This window comes from Pogona vitticeps, chromosome 6, assembly GCF_051106095.1.
Source record: "Pogona vitticeps strain Pit_001003342236 chromosome 6, PviZW2.1, whole genome shotgun sequence".
In the NCBI taxonomy this organism is placed as follows: Eukaryota; Metazoa; Chordata; class Lepidosauria; order Squamata; family Agamidae; genus Pogona; species Pogona vitticeps.
Window position 1 is genome coordinate 65,826,675 of NC_135788.1, and position 26,349 is coordinate 65,853,023.

The 26,349-nt window shown below is 40.7% G+C and overlaps 2 protein-coding genes across 2 annotated transcripts in view; one reads left to right on the plus strand and one right to left on the minus strand.

Annotated features, from left to right (window-relative positions):
- Positions 1-4,556: 4,556 nt before the first annotated feature.
- On the plus strand, positions 4,557-19,828 carry SFRP4 (secreted frizzled related protein 4). Its single transcript, XM_020788181.3, has 6 exons — positions 4,557-5,107; positions 5,723-5,806; positions 5,924-5,989; positions 8,808-9,006; positions 15,566-15,629; positions 17,880-19,828. Exons 1-6 carry the CDS (start codon positions 4,666-4,668, stop codon positions 18,066-18,068), a joined length of 1,044 nt encoding a protein of 347 aa, XP_020643840.1. The 5' UTR covers positions 4,557-4,665; the 3' UTR covers positions 18,069-19,828.
- Positions 19,379-26,349, minus strand: part of NME8 (NME/NM23 family member 8) — a 50,669-nt gene continuing 43,698 nt past the window's right edge. The window contains exon 14 of the mRNA XM_078378726.1: positions 19,379-26,270. Within this exon, the coding sequence (XP_078234852.1) occupies positions 26,021-26,270 (250 nt within the window). The 3' untranslated portion in view covers positions 19,379-26,020. The remainder of the gene's footprint in view (positions 26,271-26,349) is intronic.

Sequence of the window (26,349 nt, forward strand, 5' to 3'; positions counted from 1 at the left end):
ATGTTAAAGAGTAGCAATCAAAACATTGGCACTGGTTATTTATACCAAAGACTGTACACAATATTGCTACTAGTACGGTAATTCTCCCTGCTGTCTGCGCTGTGTGTATTTAATCTGAGTTTGGGGCACCCATTTACACAGACTACATGCTGGCACTGCCCTGATCCTATACCTGTTTACTTAGAAGTGAGCCCCAGTGGTTTATTCTCATAGGATTAAATGAACTGAAGAGTCCCTAGTTTAGATGTAGTCAGTGGATAGAAGTGTATTCTAACTACTGACAGAGTGAGAGACTGGGACTCTGGAGAACAGGGTTAAAATCCCCACTTGGCCATGGAAACTCACTGGGGAGATGGTAAAACCACTCCTTAAATATTTCACCTTGAGATATAGGGTCACTATAAATTGGCTCCAACTTGACAACACTTGAATTTAATGTGCACTATAAACAATGGGACTTAAGGTATTAAGTGTGTCTTCTTGATTTCAGTGGAACCTAAGTTCAACTGAATTTGTCTGGTTGAAACAATAAATTTGCTATTCCTCCTACTGTTCAGAGTACTGTATTACTATTGTGAAGGATAAAACTAGTGTTGGGAGGTACTAGTGAATATAGCAGCCTTCTTCAGATTGACAGTCTTCAAATATACTGGAAAGCTCTCTCTGCTCTTATGAGCTCTAGCCAGTGTAGCTGTTATAGCCATTATAGTGTAGTAGTTAGGATGTTACACTGGGACCTGGGAGATCCAGACTTGTTCCACTGCCATGGACACCCTTGGTCCAACCTCCCTCCTTCTGTCTCACTCTTTCTATCTGCTTGACTTATCTCACAATACTGTAAGGACAAAACAAGGGTGAGGACGAGCCATTTAAATCTTGAGCTTACAAGAGGAAAAGCATATGACACTAATTATGAATGAATATATAAGTATTCTAATATGCATACAGTCAATTCACACTTTGTATATTGCATTGGACTCCTGAATTACATTCCATGGAATATCTACACATTTACTTTTAATTTGATGAAGCATAATGAGATGGAACCCCTCCCACTATACAGCAGCATCACCATACTTAGGAAACCAAAATTATTTCCAGAGATAATGCAAAAAAGATGGCTTCTTAAGGTAGCAATGTTTCCTTCTGTTCCATTTCAATCTATGTCTTGCTCACAGTGTGTGCCCATTACTAGTTCCAGTCTGACCATAATGTATGCCTGTCTGCTCCTAGAGGGGGCAGGTAAGTGTGTGGTGATACTGGTACCTTTTTGGCTTCTTCCATGACTTTCACTGGAAGTGTGTCCATGGTGGAGCTGGAAGGTGCACAGTGATTCTTTGCAAATTGTGCCCTTTGTCCATGAATAGAATTTGTGCTCATGTGGATACAGCACCATCTTGGAGATGCCATTTTCCGTTAACTGACACCCACTGGCTAATAGAACAGACAAAGGGAAATGGCCGTCTGTGGATTTTGCCTCAAGAATCCCAAATGTGATTTGGTGAACAACATGAAATAAATGAAGAGCATGCTCTTGGCGTGTATGTGGGATACTGCAGTGGAGTAACCTTGTTCTGTTATTGTTGAAGGACTACGCAAATGTTAACACAGGTAATTTAATATGCATATACCCTGTTTTCCCCAAAATAAGACCTAACCTGTAAATAAGCCCTAGTGTGATTTTTCAGAATGCTCGTAATATAAGCCATACCCCCAAAAGAAGCCCCAGTAAGTGAAACACTGCCCTCCACCAGTATGCAGCAACCAGAAGATGACATGACTGTATTTGAATAAATGTAAATTGTTGTACGTGAAAAAAATAAGACATCCCTAAAGTTTTGTGTTTTTTTTTGAGCAAAAGTTAATATAAGAACCTGTCTTATTTTCAGGGAAACACGGTATTCATCGAATCAAGTAATAAAACAGCCACGGGTGGAAGAAAAAAAGTCTTTGTCCAAAGTAAGATCATGGGCCATTAGTAAATACGTATCAACAATTAGCTGTACCCCAGGTAGTTCAGTACCACTTTTTAAAGGGTTGGCAGCTAATTTCTCTTTTTTCCAAGCACTTGCATGGGAGGGGTTATGACTTATTACAGCTCCCACCACCCTTTGTTTTACTCGTCATGCTGGGTGGGGATAATAAAAGGTCCAAACATTCCATACCTATGCAGTATAGAAACACATCTATGTGGGAAGCTGATGTGTCCCTCTTTTAAAAAACAATTTAAAAAACTACTTTGATGATAAGCACTGTCATATCATGCCATTATTAATTTCCAGATTTCAGTGCCACGAGGTGTGATTGATGTCTGCTAACTTAAACGGCTGACAAAAGGAGACCAGTTCATGGAGGACGCACCTGCCAATAGCTGTTAGTTTTAGTAACTTGCATATACATACATACAAGTTTAGTAACTTGCATATACATACATACATACATACATACACATATGCATATATATATGCATATATATATATATATATATATATATATATATATATATATATATATATATATATATATATATATATATATATATATATATATATATATATATATATATATATATATTTATATTTATATTTATATTTATATTTATATTTATATTTATATTTATATATATGCATATGTGTATGTATGTATGTATATGCAAGTTTTTTTAAATAAGTCCATGAAAGCAGATTATCTGAAGAAGTGGACTTGACCACGAATGCCCACGATAAAATATAGCAGTTAGTCTTTAAAATGCACATTTTTGTCATTTCATTTTTTAATATTTGTTTTGTTTTTGCCAGAAATTTTCATGTAGCTGTTTCTGGTAAATAACCAACATTCACAAATTTGTTCACAAATAGGATCAAAATAATTTGAATTTTTTTTAAAAAAAAATCAGATGTGGGAGAAAGTGAAAATGACATATTCATCCATCTCTAACCCTTCATCAGTGAATAGTATTGTAGACCCCATCAAGTAGTGCTTACGAGAGACAGAAGCACATCTAAATAGTGTTGGTCATGATGATGGCATTCAGTTTTACCTTTATGCCACTATTACTGGTGCTAAAGAAATTTGCACAACTATCCTGACCAGTGATCCTATGAATCAGCAAAATGTAAATATACAGTATGTGCTGTGGGTCACAAATGCTATCTCCACATATCTCAAAAAATATTGTTAGTATTCTATATAGATCAGGTTTAAACTCTGAAAGACAGTTCTGCTGACTGTAAACAAAGTGTAAATATGAAAGCATGTTTAGATGATTGATTTTACTATCAGGTTTTATTAATCAGCAAAAGCTGGATGTCACAGCTTTGCCAAGGAAAAAATGAAACATACTGATCAAATCAGTTCATTATATGCAAAGCATAAATGCAAGGAATTGCTTTTAAAATTCATCATAAAATATTACTATTAACACTGTTAATGTGATGTTCTTACCATTATAGACCAAGGAGTTCTTTAATTAAACTAGATGCTTTGCCTCCGGAAGTTTACAGGTTTAATCTGTGGCACCTGGTTTAAGAATCAGAGGTAGCAGAATTGTAACCATGAGCTCTAGAAACTTACTAAGGAAATGGATTGGGAGGGGAAAGGACATCGGCTGTATATTGTTGATTCCTTTCAGTCGACTCCAATAGAGACCCTGTAGTACTGTGGATTATCAAAAGGGCTTCTCTTCACATCCAAGATATTGAAGATATGTGTTTGTATGAATTGAGGTGTTTTTTCTTTTAAACCTATACAGTATATGTTTCCCAACTTACGGTTAATACATTCCAATCCTACTGATAATGAGGAACTTGTGTGGAGGCTGATCTCTTAAGGGCACATATTTGTGAAACCGCAATGAAAAAGTGGTGGATCTGTCTGAATGAAATAGGTTCAATTGAGTCCAGTTTTTAGCCATACAATTTCATGAGTACACATTTCCACCTACAGTATTTTATTAGAGTCACTATACGATGTAGCCCCCTATGGGTAACGGAGGTCATTACAGAAAATTCAAGGAAAATTAACTCAGAAAAGTTAAAGCTTTACAAGCAGGCAGGAAAGTTGAGAGATGGATTGAAAAGATTGCGCTCGTTCGACGATGAGCTTGGAGCTATAAAACAAGATAAAAAGAATCAGACATCCTACCCTCTTTCCACAGACATCCCTTTTTTCCCAATTCACTTTCAAAAATTTATTACACGCGTCAGATCGCTCACTGGGGGCAAACCAATTGTAAGCTTTGAGACGCGCGGTGAGAAATGTGTGGCTGGTGATGCTGATGTCGCCCCGGGATTAAATTAAACCGAGGTGATGTCAACGTGCGTGCCTGTGAAGAAACACGCGCGCCCGCCCGCCCGCCTCACCCCCACCCCGACCCCCCAATGGATGGTGCTGGCGAAGGAGATCGATCCCGTCCCCCACGTCACCGGCGGCACCGATTATAAATCTGGTCCCGGCAAGCCCATGGTGTCTGCAAGGTTCTCATCGCCGGAGCCGACGGGGAGGCCAGCCCAAGGCGGAAGGCTCGGACTTGTCCCCGGCTACCCGCCACTCTTTCGACGGAAGAGTAGGGACCGAATCAGTGGGCGATCCCTTCCCCTCCGAGAAGGTTCGCAAGGGATCCGCCGGGTGGCTTCTGTCTGTCCGTCCGTCCGTCCGTCTCGGCCGATGGAGGTACTGGCGTGGCTGTGGCTGGGCTTCTTCGCCCGGGCGGCGGGGCTGCCGGGCTCCCCCTGCGAGCCGGTGCGCATCCCCATGTGCCGGCACATGCCCTGGAACATCACGCGGATGCCCAACCACCTCCACCACAGCACCCAGGAGAACGCCGTCCTGGCCATCGAGCAGTACCAGGAGCTGGTGGAGGCGGCCTGCAGCCCCGTGCTCAGCTTCTTCCTCTGCGCCATGTACGCGCCCATCTGCACCCTCGAGTTCCTCCACGACCCCATCAAGCCCTGCAAGTCGCTCTGCCAGCGGGCCCGCGACGGCTGCGAGCCCCTCATGCGGCGCTACAACCACAGCTGGCCCGAGGCCTTGGCCTGCGAGGACCTGCCCGTCTACGACCGGGGGGTCTGCATCGCCCCCGAGGCCATCGTCACCGACCTGCCCGAGGGTGAGTCGGGAAGCAAAGCGCCGCTGCCACCCCGGGGGGGGGGGAGAGGCTCCCTTCGGAAGAGAGCCGGGCCGGGCGGGCGGAGCGGGGGACTCCGGTCCGAGGCTCCAACCGGGAGCCGCGCGGCGGGGATAATGATGCCTCGCAGTACCGGGGAGAGCGAGGCTGCGCTGGGAAGCCCCCCTCCCGGGGCGGCCGGTGCCTCCGCACTTGGACGGCTGGCTCCTGGCTTTCCCGTGGCCCTCCTTCCCTCCCGTTCCGAGACGCCCGTCTTAAGAGGCCGGGCCCCACGAGGAGAGCCAGCCGGGCAGATCCCGCTCTGCCCAGAAGAGGGTCCCGCCTGGAGCCGTCCGGGACGCGGCCCTCCTCGGGGCATTCGCGGCGGGGTGTGTGTGCAGGGGCTGCGCGCTGCCCGCCGTCGAGCCCCGGGGGATAGGCGGCTCTCGGCGCTGCGCCGCCTGTGGGGCTCCAAAAGCTAGAAGAAATCCCCGGCCGTGTCGCTGGACTGAATGACCGGGTCCCGCTTAGATCCCCGACCCGTCTCCTTCCAGTCTCGTGGTTCCAATCCGAAGCTCAGATGTCCCTCTCTGTGTGTTTGTGTTTTCTCTCCTTAAGACGAGGTCAAGTGGATCGACCTGTCCGACGACGTGATGGTCCAGGAGAGACCTCTGCTTGCTGAATGCAAGAACTCCAGCCCGGGTGAGTCGTCTGAACCCCCTTCCCTGAAGCGTTAGAGCGTTTCTTCCTTCGGATCTCCCGACAACTTTCATATCTTATCCTGTTTGTCCTTTCTGTTGTCGTTTTCTCAAAATAAAGCTCGCTGCAAGTGTAAGAAAGTGAAGCCGACGATTATGACGTATCTCGACAAAAACTACAGTTACGGTAAGCATCTATTTTAAACATATCATAGGAAATTATACTACGTCGAGCATTGTAACTGTCGAGTGACTCTTCTTACTTCTTGATCGTGATCACTCTGTAAACTTCTTCGTCTTACCGTCTTTGCGCGCTGAGGATGCGCTTCAGCCGCGGTGAAACCCGACCGGTTGATTATCTCCCCTGAAAGTCAGAGGGTCGAAACAGCAGGAACATAACGCTGAGGAGCTAATGCTTTTTCTTCTTCTTTGCCCTAGATTATGAGAAAGTGAAGCGGACTTATTATTTCCCCTCTCACCTTCTAACTAGCGATGGTTGGGAAGGGGTTGTTTTATTTTTTTTGATCTGGTTGATACTGACCTTTCTTAAGTTCTACTTTGTGGGCCAAAGAGGGGAAATGACAGAGGTTATTTTATTTCTTAGATTTAAAAAAAAAACTAATGATGCACTTAAGTAACATCAAACAAACCCCCTGTCCAAACATTTTTGAAGTAATAAAAATTAAGACAGTGTGTTGTTCAAATAATATTTTTTAAACAAGAGAAATAAGCCTCCTAAAATCTCCTTAAGAGTACTGACCTGAGTATTTGGCGGCTGTATTGACTGCATATTTATTTGGTACTAAGTTTATATTGAACAATGGTCTTTACCTCTGAGCAAACTAGTAAGGACTCAAAGTAAAAGTCCTATTCATTGGAAAGGACTTAGAACCCCAAAATAACTGTATTTATTTGGAACTATTACCAATCACATTAGAACTAATTTCCTAGTAAGTATTCAGAGTATTGCAGAAGTGTATCCAAAACCTCTACATGTTTGCTCAGGTGTGAGTCCAATTCCATTTAGTGGAGCTTTTTCCAATAGATCCCAAAGAACTGCAGCTTCTTACACTCTAAATGCCCCTCCATATGTTTTATGACTTGATATGATGACTCTGGGTCAGTAAGTTCTATTAAAATCTGCTGACTTCTAACTAAAGTGCATTTTCAGTAAGTGTTTTGTTGAAATCAACAGTAGAATGAGAGTGAATCTTTAAAATGCAAACTATTATACACATTTAGACGATTTATTTATTTATTTAAAATGTTTATTTAAAATATTTTATCCTGCCTTTCTCCTTAAAAGGATCCATCCTCTTAGCAAGGAATTTTAAAACAGAGGTTATTATTGATTTTGCCACGTGGTTTTATAGTTGAAAAAGAATGGGCTTTATCTGAATGGTTAGCTACATATGGGTTTTGCTGGAACTTGTAGGTTAAATTGATAATGATCAATGATTTTGTCCAGGGAAATAAGATTTGGTTTGGTACTAAATAAATATTGACCCGGAAGGATGCAGATGTAGTCATGCTCAGAGGAGATTTGTTGCAAGCAAAGGGTTTTGTTTTATATAGTATCCCAAAGAGACAGCCTTTTTTGCACATATAAAAGAAGCCACATTGCTTGTCTGGAGAGTCACTATCCTTAGTGGAATGCATGGGAAGAAGGGAAAAGAATAGGATGAAAAAGGAGACGTGATGGGGGGTTAACAATATTGAGGCCAATAATGCTGGTACTGTTGTTCTCACTCATATATAATTTTCTACTGTTCCAAGCACAGTGATAAACACATCAATTAACAAAATAAATGTTGGTCATTTATTATTTATTATTTCAGCTTATATACCACCCCATAGTGCATGTACTCCCTAGGTTGTTTGCAACACATTAAAATAACATTATTATAAATGAAACCAAGTGCCTTGCAATAAATACCATACAACAGAATAAAATCCTGTCCCTAGTTAAAACCTACCTTAAATACATTAATCAAATCAAGCATATTTGAGCATCTCAGGTGGTAAGGCATTATAAAAGATAACTTTAAACAATGTTGTTTTTACTAATTTCTTAAAAACTGTGAGAGAAGGTGCCTGACAAACCTCTGTTGGAATCTTGTTTCAGAGGAAAGGGACTACAACCCAGAAAGTGTGGTTTGTGGTGTTAACTTTCTTGGCCTCCTTAGGTGTCACCATTTCTAGAATCATGGGCTGTGAGGAGTGAGCAGGATGGGTAGCTGTTTTGTGGGAGGGTGTTCAGTGAGACCTACTCTCAGATAAAGTGGCTTTAGTACTGCAGCATTTGTTTTCAAAGATGATAATGGTGGAAATCCCGTACTATGCTAAAGTAAGTCACATTCCAGAGCAACCTGTTTGAAGCATGCGATGTATGCCAAACATATAGGAATCCAAAGTCAGAGCAAAAGAACTACATTTTAAGTGCCTCTTTTAAGGAGTCAGCTGACTGGATAGCCCAGGGAGTTGGGTACCAGGCAAGGTTGGGGGTTCAGTTCTCTACTGTGCCTTCTTTGGATGGTAGATTCCTTAGTAGGCCCTCATTTCTTGTTCTCAGTTTTCAGGGCAAGTGAGAGAGACACAGCAGCAGGAAGTCCTTCCAATATTGCGACTCAGTAAAAGTCAAAAGCAACCCCAGAAATTTCGCCCAGAAAGCCTTTGTCAGCCCTATTTTCCCATCTTTCTCACTGGGATGAGGGGTAAACCTTGATTTGTGAAGAGAAGCTTGCAACTTTAAGTTACACCCCAATATAAGAAATTTCAGGGGCTCTAGTTACAGGCTGTAGTAAGAGCACAGGTGTGGAGCGAGTCCCACAGTTCAAGGGGGCTGATTCTCCAGCAAGTGTGCTGTGTAGTAAAAGGCTTGTTTCTGAAAAACATGTACCAAATAAGGAAGTTTGTTTCTTCAAAATCTTTCCTCATGGTGGGAAAGATTCACTGAACACTCAACATCTTTACTCATCCATCTACCTTTACCCTACATGTTGCAGTTATTCATGCTAAAGTAAAGAGTTTGGAGAGAGGAAACTGCAATGAAATAATCACAATGGTCGACGTGAAGGAAGTGTTGAAATCTTCCACTCCAGTCCCCCGTTCGCTAGTTCCTCTGTATACCAATTCCTCCTGCCAGTGCCCACCTCTTCTACCAAATCAGGACGTCCTCATTATGTGTTATGAATGGCACTCAAGGTAAGCAAACATATTGTCTTCAGAACGCTACAGTAGATTTTTGTGTCATGAATATTTTCTTCCAGAATATGGAGAGAGTGTAGCACAATCGCTAGAGTGTTCAAATCTCTGCTCAGTCATAAAGCCTAGGGAGTTGGGTCATGCATTACCATTCTATTGTAAGGGTGGATGATACCTTTTATTGGACCACTGAAAAATCATACAGATTCTAAGCTTTTGTGAATAAAATGCCGCTTCTTCAGGCTTAGCAGAACCCCTTCATGGATAGTGCAAATAAATTGTAGACAAGAGTCCAGACATCGATGGGACATGTCTGAAAGGTGATCTCGAGGCTGTCGTGTCAGGCATCCACGCAACATGGTTTGGAATTTTTACACCCTTCCTCCCTTGATCTTTTAAGAACAAAAAGCTGCTAGTTACTCTATGACTGCCCCACCCCACCGCAAACACATACATTGCCTGCTCTGAAACAACAGAAAGTTTCTTTTTATCTTGTGTGGGTGGAGAAGGGGCAGCGTAAAGATACAGTAGTATCCAGCCCAAGTAGCATTCAATTCATCCTGCCAGTGGCTGTTGCCATATGCTCCCATGAGCTCCTTAGAGAAAGAGTGAGGTGGAAATATGATTAGCAATAATAAACAAGAACTTCACAAAATTATTGAAGTGTGGAAGTCTCTTGTTCAAGGCGCTTTGTTGCATGTCAGACAGTACAGTGGTGCCTCGCTGGATGAGGATAATTCGTTCCGTTCAAATTGCTGTTAAGCGAAATCCTCATCAAGCGAAATGAAAAAGCCCATTGAAATGCATTGAAAACCAGTTCAATGCATTCCAATGGGCGAAATACCTTAGTGTCCAGCAAAGATCCTCCATAGGGCGGCCATTTTTCAGTGCCTGTAATGCAAGGAATCTGTCCTAAAGCACAGCGGGGAGCCATTTTGCACAGTGGGTGGCCATTTTGAAACCTGACAATCAACTGTTTTTGATCATCGTTAAGTGAAAAATCGGTTCCAAAAGCAGGGAACCAATCAACGTTAAGCGAAAAAAGCCCATTCAATCATTGTTTAGTGATCGCAATAGCGATCACAAAAAACTAATCGTCAAGCGATTTCCTCATCTAACGAGGTAATCGTCAAGCAAGGCACCACTATATTCTTTATTTGTTCAGCATACACAACTTTCATTTAGTTTTGAACCCTTCTCTAAGCGTTTCCCACTGCACAAGTTTGGTATTTCTGCAAACTTTGTACTTCCTCAGATCTTTCTAGTCACTCCCTCTTGTACAGGGGAAGGGTGATGCCAAATAAACTGAGAGCATTGCCAGTCTGTACAAGTCCTGCAACAAGATGCTGTAGCTTGATGTGCTCTTCAGAACACTCCGTTCCATTGCCCTCTCTCTTGGGTTTCTGTTCCCCTCCTTTCAGCCAGTCAGACTTCTGTGCTCACTGAGCATTCTCTGGCATAAAATCCAAGATTTGGGTGGGGTTTTCCTCTCTGCTCCTTTTCTTTCCTTGTTTTTATTTGTACAAGTCTTTTGTTTCTTACGGCCTGTTTACACTTTCTTTGTGTAAGTAGGTGATTCCATATAGACTACATAACTAACTGAGTTTGGCAAATTAAATGCACCATGAGTGTCAGGGAGTTTTAGGATGGAGAAGCTGAGCTCCCTCTGCCCCCCGCCCCCCCGAACGGGCTAAGACTGCTGTGTAGCTAAGCCCTTTGAAGGAATTAACAACCAGCCATGTATTAAAATAGTCAAGCAGAGGAGAAGGGAAAAATATTGTTGTGGTTTATCCCTCTAGAAGTAACTGGGCTTACAGTAGGTCCTATGCGTGCTTACTTGGAATTAAGCCCAATTAACACAGTCAGAGAGGAGCTCTGCTCTTATGAAGTGTTTTACTGTCCCTCAAAATACATCTCAAATGTAGCTGTCACTGTCATGGCGGGAGGAAATGTGTCTTGCCAATAAGTGGCACTAGAAAACACCCACCTTCTTTAGGAGTCGTTTCATAGAGCCAAACCAGGGCTTACTTTCTGGAGCTGGGGGGGGAAGGAGGGGGGAAGGCTCTGTATCAGCGATATCTATTATGTGTGCTTGAGCTCAACTTGAATGTGGGAATGCAGGGAATACTTATCAGATTTGTGGATGACACAAAATTGGGTGGAATAGCTTGTACCTTGCAAGGCAGGAACAAAATTCAAAAATATCTGGATAGGCTCAAGCACTGGGCTGAAAACAACAGAATGAAATTCAGCAGGGATAAGTGAAAAGTTCCTATGGGAAAAATCCAAATATACAGTTATAAGATGGGGGGGTACTTGGCTCAGTAGTATTATGAGTGAGAAGGATCTTGGAGTAATTGCAGATCAGAAGCTGAATATGAGCCAACAAGGAGATGGGTCTGCAAAAAAGGCAAATTTGATTTTGAGATACATTAACAGAAGCATGATCTTCAAATCCCATGTTCAGCACTAGCTAGGCCTCATTTAGAGTACTGTGTCCAGTTGTGGACATCACACTTTAAGAAGGATGCCAGCAAACTGGAGCAAGTTCAGAGGAGGGCAACGAGGATGATCAGGGGACTGGAAACCAAGCCCTATAAGTAAAGACTGAAATAATTTGATATGTTTAGCCTTGAGAAAAGCAGAGAGCAGGCAGATATGATGGCACTTTTCAAATACTGTACTTGAAAGGCTGTCATTCAGAGGAGGGGCAGGATCTCTTCTCAGTCATCCCAGAGTGCAGGACACGCAACAATGGGCTCAAGTTACAGGAAGTTAGATTTAGGTTGAATGTTAGGAAAAATGTTGGAGCAGTATGACAGTGGAACCAATTACCTGTAGAGGTGTTGAGCACTGCAACACTGGAGGCCTTCAAGAGAAAATTGGACTGTCATCTGCCAGATCTGCTCTGGATTCCTGCACTGAGCAGGGGGTTGGGCTTGATGGTCTTATAGGCCCCTTCCAACTCAATTATTCTATGATCCTAAGTGAGGAACAAAGCCTACAACATGAGGATTCAGAGCCATCAATGAGAAACATCCATAAATGTGTTGTTTTACTGTAGCATGTGTTTGCGCTCTGCATATGCTCCAGAGCTAGTGTTTTTAATAGACCAGATGGGCGGGATATAAATCAAATAAATAAATAAATAAATAAATAAATAAATAAATAAATAAATAAATAAATAAATAAATAAATAAATAAATAAATAAATAAATAAATAAATAAAATTTAACACAACACAGGACCCATGTTTAACTGGGATAAATTTCAGTAATGGAGAACTAATGAAATTGTGGGACCATCTGAATAGTATGTGGTATTTATATTAAGAAGCAGCCCACATTTAGGGACACATTTCTTTTCCCTTTGTTTATACGCTGGCAGATTTTCATTCAGGATGTTCTAAGTTCTTTTAGGATGTGCTAGATTTCAAGTTTGCGCTGAAGGGGAAGAAGGCAATTTGTTCTTGTTCTTTCCTAAAACCAAGAAATGTTCCTCACCCTTTCCATAAGTTATAATTCTCTTTATTCTAGATTTTCCCCCAAGTACTAGTTTGCTCTGAGAGTTCTTCTAGAACAGTGGTTCCCAATCTTGGGTCCCCAGGCGTTCTTGGACTACAACTCCCAGAAATCCTGAGCAGCACAGCTAGTGGTGAAGGCTTCCGGGAATTTTACTCTAAGAACATCTGGGGACCCGAAGTTGGGAGCCGTTGCTCTAGAAACTCAAATAAATGTTATTAATTCTAGGTGTAGCCAGTATAGATTTGTATAAGGGAAGTATTCTGATGCTGGCTTTTTTTCCCTAAGTCCTGTAATCGTTCTTTAATTTTCACTTTCATTGATTACTACTTCTTACATTTTCATTTTTTTGTTTGTTTGTTCCACTGTTGACACATTTGTGATGTCCATCTTAACAAAATGACAGAAAACATGACCAAATGATTCATAAATATCAATCTTGAACCCCACCCCCATCCCTCCCAGAGAAACAGTTCCAGGGGCTCTGATGGTTTCCGTGCCGTATTTATCAGAAAAGGAGACAGATGGACATTAGAATAGAAAGGCTGGCAGAAACTATGGATTAAAAAACCAACAACCCAGCAGAATTTAAATGTCTTTGATTCTGGGTAAATAAAATGAGATTAAATGAAAGAAACGTGATAGCAGTTGATCTTGAGGTATTTCAGAATTACAATGCATCCATGTGAACAAAGACTTTAAAAATTATGTTCAGGTCTATGCAAAGATTAGGAGATCTATATTTCATGGAACAAATTTACCAGTGATGTTTCTAAAGGTCATTGAGGTTTTTGTTTTTATTTTGTGTGCTTCATCAAAGGATTTTGGGGGGAAAGACAGCAAAAACAAAATATTATGTTTCTCATTGCATTTGGCTGTATGTAAACAGGGTTTGAGTTACAGTGGTTTTTAAAAATGTCAGAAGTAATGGTCTCTTCCTTGGAAAAGTACTGGAAGAAATACCACGTTCTTGTTTCTATCACAATTACCCATTTTTCTAATTATATTGTGGGCCTTCATCTTGCATTAAAGGACATGGAAATCTTGCACTGAATTAGGGCAATTACAGCAAAAGGTCATCACAAATGCTCAATGTCATGCAGTATTGGGTCCAACATACATATAGGGATGTATGCATGTCTTGTAAGCAGTTTGTAATAATTTCTTCTCTGTTGAATACAACAGCAACAGACTGAGATACAAAAGTCATGCTTTCCAGGTCATGGACCAATTTGACAGGAAGCATGGAATCCTAAATGAACTCTGTGTGGGCAAGTAACTTGGAAGATAAAACCATGTGATTTTACTTTAGTTGTGGTAGGAATGTGATGAGTACTTGCAGTTTTCCTTGTTCTTGGCGATATTGTGAGTCTTATAATGCTGAGACTCCCCCCGCACATGTGTGAGATTTCCCAGCTACAGCAAAAATGACACCTTCATTTTGTTTCTCTTTTATTTTTTTCAATTTTTGCCTGTTCTTCTGTGCAGGAAATGACCAAACATTGTACACCTTAATATTCTGCCTGGCAAATACAGCTGCAGGAAAAAACACCATTCTTCACAGGAATTCTAACAATCCTGCACAGCCTTGTATTTCTTCTGCCCTTTCAAGATGAATCCTGTGCAGGAAATATGCCATTCTGTGCAGGAATTATAATTATCCTGTGCAGGTTGACATTTTATCCAAAAAACCCCAGATAGTTGCAAGAAATACCACATTTCCTATGAGATTTCTTAGGAAAAAAGTCACACTTGAGGAGAAAAGAATGCCTCTCAGTTTGTCTGTGAGAACAAGAGGCTGTGAGATTCATTTCCTTAAGCTGTGGTAACTTTTACTGGACACAGACACTTAAAAAGGAGAGAAGGATGTTGTCTGTGATGAAGTACAGATGTTGGAAAATGCCACAAAACTTGGGTCTTTGGCTGGATCATGTGGATTCATTTTAAATGTGGCTCGAGATAGTTTTGAGAGTCAAGTCCAACATTTATCTCCAAGGAATACCGTTACTATTGCCTCAGTTTGAGGTCTAATGCAGATCTATTTTTCTGAATTTTAGCAGATATGAAATTAATCAGTTTACTCCAAACTTTCTTCTGGAACAGACATGGGGAAGGAGATGGGTAATCTTGAATACAGCAAATATATAAAATAAACATTGGTCAATTTATGACATACTATATGTCTATAAATATATATAATATAACATAGATAAATAAATGAGATCCTGGAATTAATGTGAAAACAAAGAGACTTGCATTAGTTAAACTATAAAAATGTTGAAATGTTTTATATACTCTCCCATTTTGGGGGGGGGGCTGCACCTGTTAGAGTGAAAAATGATTAGATAAAATTAAGCGAACAATTCTAAGCTTCCTCTGAGGCATCCCAGAAACATAAGCTGTTGAATCTGCAACATCCAAAGCCTGCTTGTTTCCCAGCATGTTCTGAAGCATCCTAGAACCTCATTAGCCCTGTACGGAGTTGGGAAAAGTTACTATTTTGGACTAAAGCATCGTGACCATGGTGTCTGTAGAATTCTGGGAGGTAGAGTCCCACAGTACAATTTTTTCCAGGTCCTGTAGTTTATCTCACCTGCCTTAATATATGTATGGTTTTTTAAAGGGGTGCAGCAGTTATGAGACTGAAAGAAGCCATCTTCTTTTCACCACTTCTGGCTGTAATGACCCAGAAGGGCACAGGATTCTCCTTTCTGCCTTCCATAGGATGGTTCTGTATATCAAATGTTATGGCACAGGCGCAACCAAAATTGCTCAGGTCCCATTGATCTGAGTGAAACAGACTTTGGTTACATTCTATTCAGGTGTAAATTTCAGTAAGTTCAGTGAATTTTTTTTTCTAGCTATGTGGGATTAGGGTAGCAGCATGAGACACATCTCTCCCATTGATATCAGTAGACTATCAGAGTACTGTACTTAATCCTGACTGGAGTGCGTCCTTGTCTTTTATATTGCATTCTGTTATTAGGAAATTAACTATAAATGTCTTTGTGCCCTACTTGTTTCTACCATTATTTCAGGTTGATGCTTCTTGATGGTTGTTCTGTTGAAAAATGGAAGGATCCTTTAAGCAAAAGATTTAAGGTGAGTACATTTAATAACACTTCTAAAATATGTTTCCCTTTCAGTGGTCTAAAAAGATAAGTTGGTTGGTAGTCAGTAGTGAGATGAGCAGATACACAATGCAGAAGAACATGCTATATTTCCAACAAAACCTTTTGCCACTGAACTTAATACCACAAAGAAAGTGATTATGAGAATTTTTGCAGACATGTTAATCACTGGGTATGGCTATTATTGTGGCCAGCCATTGAGTACATGTGTATAAGAAGCCATATTGAACAGCAAATTAACATAAACTGCCACATTATATAAACACGCTGCTATTATATGAACACAAAACTAAGATTTATGCTTTTGCACCACAGGATTTCAGGAGAATGTATTGCAAAAACCACATGCTTGGCAGGCTAGTTAAAATCTTTTCAAACTGTTCCAGGGAATTTTTTTTTGTGTATTCCACTTTTCATCATCCTGGAAATTCCCTTTGAGACATTTTTGGTTGTTTTACTGGAAAATGTGGAGAAGCCAGTTTTTCCTTTGAATACGATAGATTGGTGTGTAGAAACAATGTGTACACTGGCATTTTTTTTTTTGCCTTAGTCTGGTGTGAATAGATAGGTTTTGTTCACTCAGTAAAAGGAGTAGATGAAGGTTTGAAAAGGCATGTGTGAGCCCCGACAGCCCCAGTGGCTTCAGTTGGGTTCTCACTGAATAGGAGAGAACAACCATCACTGAACGCACATAACCAGTAGTCAGTGAGTAAAACTCAAAATGGTTTATTAAAATTGGACTGCGAGAAAAGGTAACAAACTACAGTATTATATGCAGAGTCAGTTGTCCCAGTTCCTGACACTACCCCTACTCTCTCTCTCTCTCTCTCTCTCTCTCTCTCTCTCTGTGCTAGTCCTCCATTCCCTGCTTTTGTTTACCAGGAGGGCTCTTGTCTCTCTGGGAGGGAGCACTCAGTTCCCTTCACTGAGCTCTCAGCTCATTTTGTAGGTTCTGTTTTTTGCCAAGCTTCTTTCCCTCAAGGTTGTTGGCAGGTAGAGTGGTATTTTCCCTCCAGTGGCTCCGATCTCACTCCTTGTGGTTGACGGTTGCAAGGTCTCCTTCTCTGCCAGTGACTATTCAAATGGGGAGTGGAATCACTTTACTTCCTCTGTTCCCCTTTTTCTTTTCTCTCCCTCTCTCCTGAAGGCAGCCTGTATTTTTATTTGGAGGCCAATCCTTTGGGCACGCTAAACTGGGACCAGACCCTCTGCCAGGGATGCTCCTTGTAGACACAGTTCCAGTCACTCAGGACTCCTTGGCCCAGCAGTTGCCAGACCACACTTCTTGTGTCCCCAGTCCTTGTCTTTTGATGGCCCAGCATCTCCTCTCACAGCCTTCCCAGGTTGGATTTCAGCCTCCTGGGTGATAACATTGGTTGCCTCCTCTGACAGTTCTCTCTTTGTTTGAAGGGTTTCTTCCTCCCCTCTTGCACTGTGTCATGTATCAGCCCTTCTGATGCCAGGGCTCTATTTTTCTGTCTGGCATCAAGACGTCTTCCTCCTCCTTTTCCCAAGGGATATCTCCTATTTCTCAGATGGGACTACCCTTCTCTGGGTTTCTGCTTTTCTACCATTTCTCCCTTTTCTTCCTGCCACGTTTCTGCTTCTTCATGTAGCAAAATTCCTTATATCTCTCTCGTCCATCAGTTCTTGCCAGTTCCTGTCTATCAGCTCCTAGATCTCATAGAATCACCATGGCCTCGGTTTGTGTTCTGATATCTTGGCATGGGCTAGACATTGAGGCCACAGTACCTTGCAAACTTTTGGCAACCACCAATATTTTGAACAATATTTTGACATGTATTACCAGAACTAGCCACTAGATGGAGCCAGAAACCGTGCTATGAATACTTGTTAGTGAATAATGCATAGCATAGTCTCTAGCTCTGTCTAGTGGCCAGTTCTGATAATGCATGTGAAAATACTTTATTCTGCTGTTTTCCCTTCTAACATGCTAGATATATAGCATTTGCTATTATCCAGAGTTTTCAGTATCCACAGGAGGGGCTTGGAACCAAACCCCAGTGGATATAGGGGTCCTACAGTACATTGTGTAGAACAGCCTTGTATACTTTGTTCATCCTCAGCTCTACACTATTACAGCTCCATTACCAGCTGAACAGGTGTATCATCACAATATTAGCAAGTTGTTTGTCACGTATCTTTAAAACTTGGACATATATTTTAAAATCTTGTTTTATTTCTAAATTATTTTTCCTAGAGATGGGAACAACGACTTCAAGAACAGAAGCTGCGAGCAGTGGCAAATAAAAACCAGAATGCTAAAAACTCTGGTCGCAACGGGGTGCCAAAACAAAACTCTAAGAATGCCAAACCGGTGGTTGCTAGTCCCAAGAAGATCACTAAGCTCAGAAGTGACCAGAAAGAAGTTAATTCCAAAAAAATGTGAATTGCAGACTTCCCCACAACAAAGCTCACCACTTGGCCAGAATGGCATGTGGGCATTTCCTGAAGTCATCAATGTAAACATTTACAAACAGACATTATTTGCATCAATGTACGGTTAAAGGAATACTTTTTCACATTAAGCCACACATATAGTTTAGCCCTACATGTGGTGAGTTGATGAGAATCAATCGATTGAACCTGCATTTTACATTGCCAGTCATAATTTACTAATGCATATGTATTTGGATAGGCTATTCTCTGTGTTAACGTGTTCCAGAAAATTTCCTCTGAAGTTCACTACACACATATTCTCTAGAAGGGGCATCCAGTATTATTTCTCTCTCCATAGTAAACACCATTTTTTGTTGCTGAACTATGTGAATGCTTGTGTAGCAAAGGCATCCTAAATCAAATGCATTTGCAAATTTTTTTCCTTTGGGTCAGCATCTGTTATGAATGTTAACTTTGCACATAGAAATGTTAACTCAAGATCAGTACATGCAAAACCAAACCAAATCAAATCCAGTTTGAGAATTTAGAACCTAGGCTTACGTATTTACTGCACGAAGAAGAGATTATTAAAATAGAATTAAACTTTTAAAAGTCCTGAACAGATGTGCTACAAATAGCAAATTCTTTAGGTCATTTTCAAAAACTATTTCTAAAAACTTGAGGAAAGAGAGATCTAGGATTAGCTTAGGATAGAAAAAGTGGTGGGAAATTACCCCAATTAAGAGTGTTTAGGGGCACACATGGATCTCTTTTCCATTTGGGGCATCCTATTCTCTTCAGCTTATGGAACCCCTTAGCAAATCCTGCTAATTAATAACAGGTAAATTTGAACTTGTCCCTTCAATGTTACATCTATTATGTGCCTGAATTAGATTCCCTCTAATGTATGGGATCTAGGAAATGTGTTCAGGCACCAGAATATCCTTGGTCCGTAACTTGTCTCTCTGAACAATTGATTGCAATGCAGAAAAGTATGCAGGAACATTTACAATCATGGGATCTTCTGGTGTCCTTTTTTAAAAAAAAAAAAGTGCAGCAGCTCCACTGTATAAATGCCTACATCAAGTGCATTCTGTAAGAAGCTGATCTTCACCCCTGCTGCCACCATGTTTGATGCAACAGAGTCTGAATGCTGATGTTCATGTCCTGTGATCATGATTCTGTAGCTTTCTACCACAAAGCTAGCCAGGGGGTGCCACTGTACGCTACGAAGTGACTTGTGTTGAGATCCTTCACTTTCTGTATCTGACAACAGAACTCAGTTTTGTGTGTGATTTTCTGGATTGCATCACCATGTGGTTTTTTTTTACAGTGATTGGAGATAGAGTTTAATCCCCTACAAGAGATCAATATAGGTGGGCTTTTTGTGTTGTTTATAACTGCACCGAGGTAAAACACTGCTGACATGGTGTAATGTTTGAAACATTGGACACTTTTGAAAGATAATCTGTACAGAGTCTAGAAACATTCCTTTTAATATTAAGTAATGTTACCGGGTGAATCCAGGAGCTGTAGTCCCAAAAAATGGTGTGTTTCTGAGTTCTCCCTCTGTGCTTGTCTTGAAGGGACATCCTCGAGTGTAAATGTAAAGAAAGTGTCGGGTCATTTGTGCATCTGCAATAGGATAGTATGGACCAAGGGCCAATATGATTACTACTGGGATGTAAAGTATTTCTTGAAAGCTGTTGTATAATCTCACACAATTGTAAACTTTTTCATCAATAAATAATTTAATCTTTTGTGGTATAATCTGAATTTCATTTAACTCGAAGGGGTAGATAAAGATGGTCCTCTAAGGTGCAGTCACTATGGAATTTTCTGTTGGCAGCATAAACCTAACCTCCTCCTGACTTTGCTGCTTCTAAACGTTTTCATTTTGAGTCATCTGTGCACAGAGTTGTTTGGTTGTTAGCTGGCTGCTCAGTGCATTGATGGACTATTAATTGTAACCCTTCTTCTTACCCATCCCCAGAGGAATTTATATTTTATAAAGGGACTGTGCCTTTTTACAAACAAGCAAAAACCAAGGTGCCAAGTGATCCATGGATTATCTCTTCATTTGGCACCCTACTGCTGCTCTTACTTTTTTTAAAAAAGCAAAATTCCTCTATAAAACTGCTGTGTGGAGGAGAGCAGGAGCTTCGACAGTAGCAAGCCAATCTGTGCCAAGCAGGCTGGCTTTACAGGTAGAATGCTGTTTCCCCACATGCTTAGTCCTGGAAGAGAATATACAGTGGTGCCTTGCTAGATGATGATAATCCGCTCCACTGAAATTGCTGTTTAGCGAAATCATCATCTAGCGAAAAGCATTTCCCCAGTGGAATGCATTGAAACCTTTTAATGCGTTCCAATGGGGAAGAATCGTTGTCTAGCGAAGATCGGCCATAGGAAAGCCGCTTTGTGAACCGCCGATCAGCTGTTTAAATAGTTGTCTTGCAAAGCTTAAGTCCCGAAAACACCCATTTTGTGAGCAAGGAGGGGGCTGTCAAAATCGTTGTCTAGTGAAAATTGGTTTGCAAAGCAGGGACCAAACATTGTCCAGCGAAATTCCCCCATAGGAATCACTGTTTTGCAAATCGCCATAGCGATCGCAAAAAGTCAATGTCTAGCGGAAAAACTGTCATGCGGGGTAACTGTCTAGCAAGGCACCACTGTATACACTTCCAGAATGCAATATTTCCCTGTGCACTATAATGAAATCCTGCTAATTAATAACAGGTAAATTTGAACTTGTCCCTTCAATGTTACGTTGTTATTACAAGAAATATTGTAGCTCTAATGACACTTAGGAGCAAACCTAAAGAGTTGCCGAAAACGTCTTTAAAGGTTTATAATACCATGAGTTTCTGGAATGTTATTTTTCCAAAAATAAAATGTTTTATCATTTACGTTTTCTTCTTTTTTAATTAAAGAGAAATGTAATTAAAGAGAAATGTAAAATGACTGTCAGCTTAGAAATGTAACTTTTCTTTTGCAAAATATAGGAAACCCTTATTGCCCTCCTAACCCCAGAATAAAGACACGAGACAATAATATGGGTTAAATACGGGCCACACTTTGTTGATTTAAATTCAAATTTGAATTTGCCATCCTTTGGCAAAAAGGAGGTGACCTGCTGTAGTGCGGAAACAGGTAAATGGCAGCGGTATCCAAATAACCCTTGATCATCAAATGTGCAAGTCCCCGGCCCCAGGTTCCAGCGGTCTTAAAGACAGCAGGAACCTAGCCGGCTGCTAATAAACACCCCATACCTCAAGCCATCTTTAGTTGATGACTGTTGATCTGGAAGTGGCCCAGCGCATCTCTGCGTTACAGGCACTGTAATCTTCACCACTGTACACTTTGGAGTTGCACCTCCGGTATCACTTTTGTGCATTACTCCCTATGCTACCCCTGGTTTGAGAAGACCAGCTTGTATCTCATCAGCAAGGCTCTCACTTCTTTTAGTCTCTCTGGGGAAAGTAAGGGACTGATTTGGACATATTCCGGGTTATATTTGGGTTCGCCCCTCCCTACCCAATACAGTGGTGCCCTGCTTAACGGTTATCGCTTGAAGACGACTCTGCTTCAGGATACTGTTTTTGCGATTGCTATTGTGATTGCTATCACTTTACGACATTGAGTTTCGTGCTTCATGAACCGATTCTTTGCATTACAACGATCAAAATAGCTGATCATCAGGTTTTCAAAATGGCCACCGGCTGTTCAAAATGGCACCCTGCTGTGTTCAGGATGTTTTTTTTTTTTTTGCTGCACAGGCATCGGAAAATGGCCGCCCTATGGAGGATCTTCGCTGGACATTGAGGTATTTTGGCTGCTGGAACACATTGAACCAGTTTTCAATGCATTTCAATGGGCTTTTTTATTTCGTTTGATGAGGATTTCGCTCTACAGCGATTTCGCTGGAACGGATTATCCTCGTCAAGCGAGGCACCACTGTAGTGTAATTCATATCTTTCATTGTCAGCTTCTTTCCTAGAAAATAGGACAACGTTTTCCCTTCTATAATATGGTTTTATCATGTTTACGTGAACCACTTTTTGCCCTGGTTCTCCCTCCTCCTGGGTTATATAATTGATTTCATTCATTTTGGAGATTATTCTGTACGGACCTGCCCAATTTAATTGCAACTTATTCCCTTTGATGGGTTTTAGCATCAGATCCTCATCTCTAGGGTTGAATGTTCTCTCTCTGGCCTTTCTGTCATACCTTAATTTTTGTTTCTGTTGCTGGCCCTGTAAATTATTTATGTGTTTGTATGTAAATCATATACAGAAAATCATAAATGGTCTTTTCTTCTTCATTTAATAAACATTACTTTGATTACATTTAAGTTTGATTATATAGATTCACTGTAAACAAGGTATTTATATATTCAAATATTTATTTATTTCTTAACATGTTTAACTCTGTCCAAACTTAACCACATAAACTTTCCAAGACTTGTCCTATTCTTATATCTTTCTCTATCTCTCTATTACTCTTCTCTCGAACACAACTCTGACCCTTACTGCCTAAACTGTCTCCTCACTAGTTCTAACCGATTATGTCTTTCTGTCCCCTTTTATTTTATTTTTTGGTTCTGCCCTCCTGTACGGTCATTGGTTATCCCATCAGTGTTCTATTGTGATGGACAGGCTAGGTATTCGGACTGTCCATCACACAATAGTATCCTCCCCTTATCTCTTCACAGGGATCTCAAGAAATCATCTGATGAGAGCAGTAGCAACATCCTTCAAGGTGCTCTTCAATCAGAACAGTGCAGGGCTTCTACATGAGGCTGAGAGTTCCATTCCCAGCTGAGCCTGCTTGACAGCACCTGGACTTGATCTATACAGTCCCATCCAGCTCTGCAGTTCTCAAATGATGATGATTTTGTCAGGATTTGTTCCTAACATGTGAGCAATGGGTTAAATTTAACATTGTTGGGTGAATGTAAAATGGATGACAAATGCAAAGTCATGCCTGTAAGAGTCAATGTAAAATGGATGACTGATGACATGAAGCTGGAACAAGATTAGGTAGTGCTGGTTAACTACGTTCAGCTGCTTTGTGTATAGTGATAGGCTGCTCTTACTATATAAGCAAAAGAGTAAGAACAGCACATTGCCATACAGTAGTGAGTCTGGTGGCCTTTACTTCTTTGAAGGTCTATGTTGCTCTAAGAGATTTATGCACAAGCTATGTATATAATGCCATGTATATATGTCTGATCTATGCTGAAAAATAATATATGAAGTCTGAATATATTATGTCCTAAGTCTTTATCAAACTCTGTTGGTGTTTTTCCTAAACTGTCTGTGTCTTTTACTCTGCTTATGAATTTGAAGCTGCCTGATAAGGGACTCTGTTTAACCTGTTATGTTAGGCCCAAGATTTGTCTTCATCAACAGAGTGCTTGTGGAGTTTCAGTATCCAAATGCCGACTCCAAATTTCTAAAGAGGCAAACACCACATCTGTTTTTTTGGAGTTGGCACCTCGCCAACAGATTTTAGCCATCCTCCTTTTTGGGATACCGCCAGCAACATGCTTGTGCACCCGACAATGCATCCCTGTCAAAGCCCAGGCTTACAGATGATATGCAGAGATGACCTGGGTGTTTGACATGATGATTCTCAAACAACTTCTCTGCTCCAGAGCTTGTACTGCTTCCAGGCTTATTGAGAAGCTTTGAGCTATGAGGCTAGCTAGGAGATGGGTAAAGAGCAGGTGGAAGGCAGGATCAGAGATGTGTACTGAGGAGGGTGAAGGCCGGGTTCTTGCCAGAAGTCTAATCAGTTCCAGGACATTCAGAGAATGGCTCTGTGCTGGCATGAGATCTTTATGTATGAGTCAAAGATCACAAAGAAGACCAAGATATTTTGTTAGAGGAAGCCATTTCCTCCATAAAGCAGATGGTAAAATTTCAATTACAATCTATGTAAACATTTTTTCTTAATTTGCAGAATTTATTAATCTGTCATTATTGAAAGAGTTGCAGTATACCAGGTGTGCCAGGTGACACCAACAAATAGAGTTTCCCAGACTTATGAAGTTACCAGGCAAGGAAACAGTACTGATAGCAGAAATTATTGTATTGAATTAAGTTCATTGCAGGAAATATACATACACATACAGCTTTGTCCTTGTTTCCAGTCCAGTGGTCAAACACCGCAGTTCCAATAGAGTTCAGGCATAAATCAGATCAGAGTCCTTGTAAATCAATTCAGCAATCAGAGTCCATATAATTCAGTCCAGCAGTCAGAGTCCTTCTCCAAGATTCTTCCACAACGATACAGCACCTTTCACCACGACGACCACATCACCATGACACCACAGAGTGTGTGTGCTGGGTCTGCTTGCTTTATCCAGGGTTAGCCAATCCTAGGTTTTCTTTCTCAGCTGATACAAGTCTTGTATTACCCCAGCTGCATAAATTCTTATTTGGCTTATTTTCTTTGTGTGGATTCTTACAATTACTTACAGTGTTTTTGCTCTTTTACAACTGCTTAGTACAAAACTGTATTAACAATTCCTCCAGGTTTATGTCAAACCTGTCAATCTCCTCCAATTGCTTAATGCAGTTTTGTTTACATATATTCTTCACTTAAATTGTTTACAATATTTTACATTTCAGATTATTTACATGCATATTGGATGATAGTTTCTGGAGGCAAATTAATCTTATTCTAGTAAGCATGCTCATTAAATGATGCACTGCTGCTAAGGATTACTTTGTGTTAAGTAAACCAAATCTATATGCTTTTCTATTTTGCTGGTAACCCAAGAAATACATTAGTTTCGCCTTCCTATCACCTTTCCTTCTTGTCTCTTTAGGGATATGCACCCATGCTGGTGACCCAAATATAAGCAGAAATTTTAAATTTGTTTTTTTCCCAGTCCAGATTGTATGAGGTATATTATTTATGCCACTATGCCAAAGTATATTTAAATTAAAATTTGCACAAAGAATAGCTTTTCCCAAAATTTATCAGATAGTTTACTACCTTTTATCATAGCCTCTGCCATATTTTGAAGTGTTTGACCTCTTCTTTCTATTAAGGCATTTTGTGTTGGGGTATATGGTGCTGACTTTCTTTGAATAATCCCATGCTTGTTCAAAATTGACTGGAACTTTGCAATTGTAAATTCTATTCCATTATCAGTCTGAATTTGCTTAACATTCCTTCCTGTTTTTCTTTCTACAAACCTCAACCACTTTTTAAATTCTATGTGTGTTGAGCTCTTATCCTTCATTAAATAGCAGAAATCAAATCTAGATTTCTGGTCTTGTATTGAAAGGATATACTTTGCTCCTCCTAAGGATGCTTGTTTTGGTCCAATTAGATCCATAGATACTAGGTCTAGAATATTCTCAACTTGTTCCAGTTCCAGTTAGGCATCCTTCAGTCTCGAAAGACTATGGTGACGTGCTCTGTATGGAGGACTTGGAACAGCGTCTAGTGTGGCTGAAGAGGCCAATTCGAGAGTGACAATCTCTTCCACACTGAAGACAAATCCAATCTGTCCCCTGTCCAGCTCCCTGGTTTTGCTGCTTTTGTGACTTCCTCTTTGCCTCGGCCTGCTGGACAAGGGTCTCTTCAAATTGGGAGAGGCTGTGATGCACTGCCTGCCTCCAGGCTGAACGGTCAGATGTCAGGGTTTCCCATCTGTTGAGGTCTATTCCTAAGGCCTTCAGATCCCGCTTGCAGATATCCTTGTATTACCCCAGCTGCATAAATTCTTATTTGGCTTATTTTCTTAGCGTGGATTCTTACAATTACTTACAGTGTTTTTGCTCTTTTACAACTGCTTAGTACAAAACTCTATTAACAATTCCTCCAGGTTTATGTCAAATCTGTCAATTACAAATTTTAAAAACACAGTATTTCATAAGGAGGTAAGATTAGCTTTATTTGTATGACAAATGTGGCTGAAAAGAAACGATCTTCAAAATTTTATTATACATAAACATATTTGTGTTTTAGGCTCTCCAAATCAACATCTCCAAAAACAAACTTTATGTTTTTTGCAGCATGTTCTTCATTTGATGCTCCATGAACAGCATTGTGCAGAATATCTTTTGCAAATTTAGCACGCAGTGAATCAGGATTAATTTCTCTTGCTTTTTCTGGATCTGATGGTCCCATTAATTGTCGCCACTCCTCCACAGCATTTTCTTTGGTTAGGATCATTACCATTGATGGACCACTGGAAAACCAAGGCATAGTACATATGATATTCCAACTCCACAGCTGTGAGACTAAAATCATGTGCATTAACATTCTGA

Bases quoted from the DNA above. Each gene is read 5' to 3' on its own strand.
- SFRP4 (XM_020788181.3), top strand. From the start codon at position 4,666: ATGGAGGTACTGGCGTGGCTGTGGCTGGGCTTCTTCGCCCGGGCGGCG. The intron at 5,990-8,807 runs GTAAGCATCTAT...TACATGTTGCAG, and splicing joins CGACAAAAACTACAGTTACG to TTATTCATGCTAAAGTAAAG. The intron at 9,007-15,565 runs GTAAGCAAACAT...CCATTATTTCAG, and splicing joins TGTTATGAATGGCACTCAAG to GTTGATGCTTCTTGATGGTT.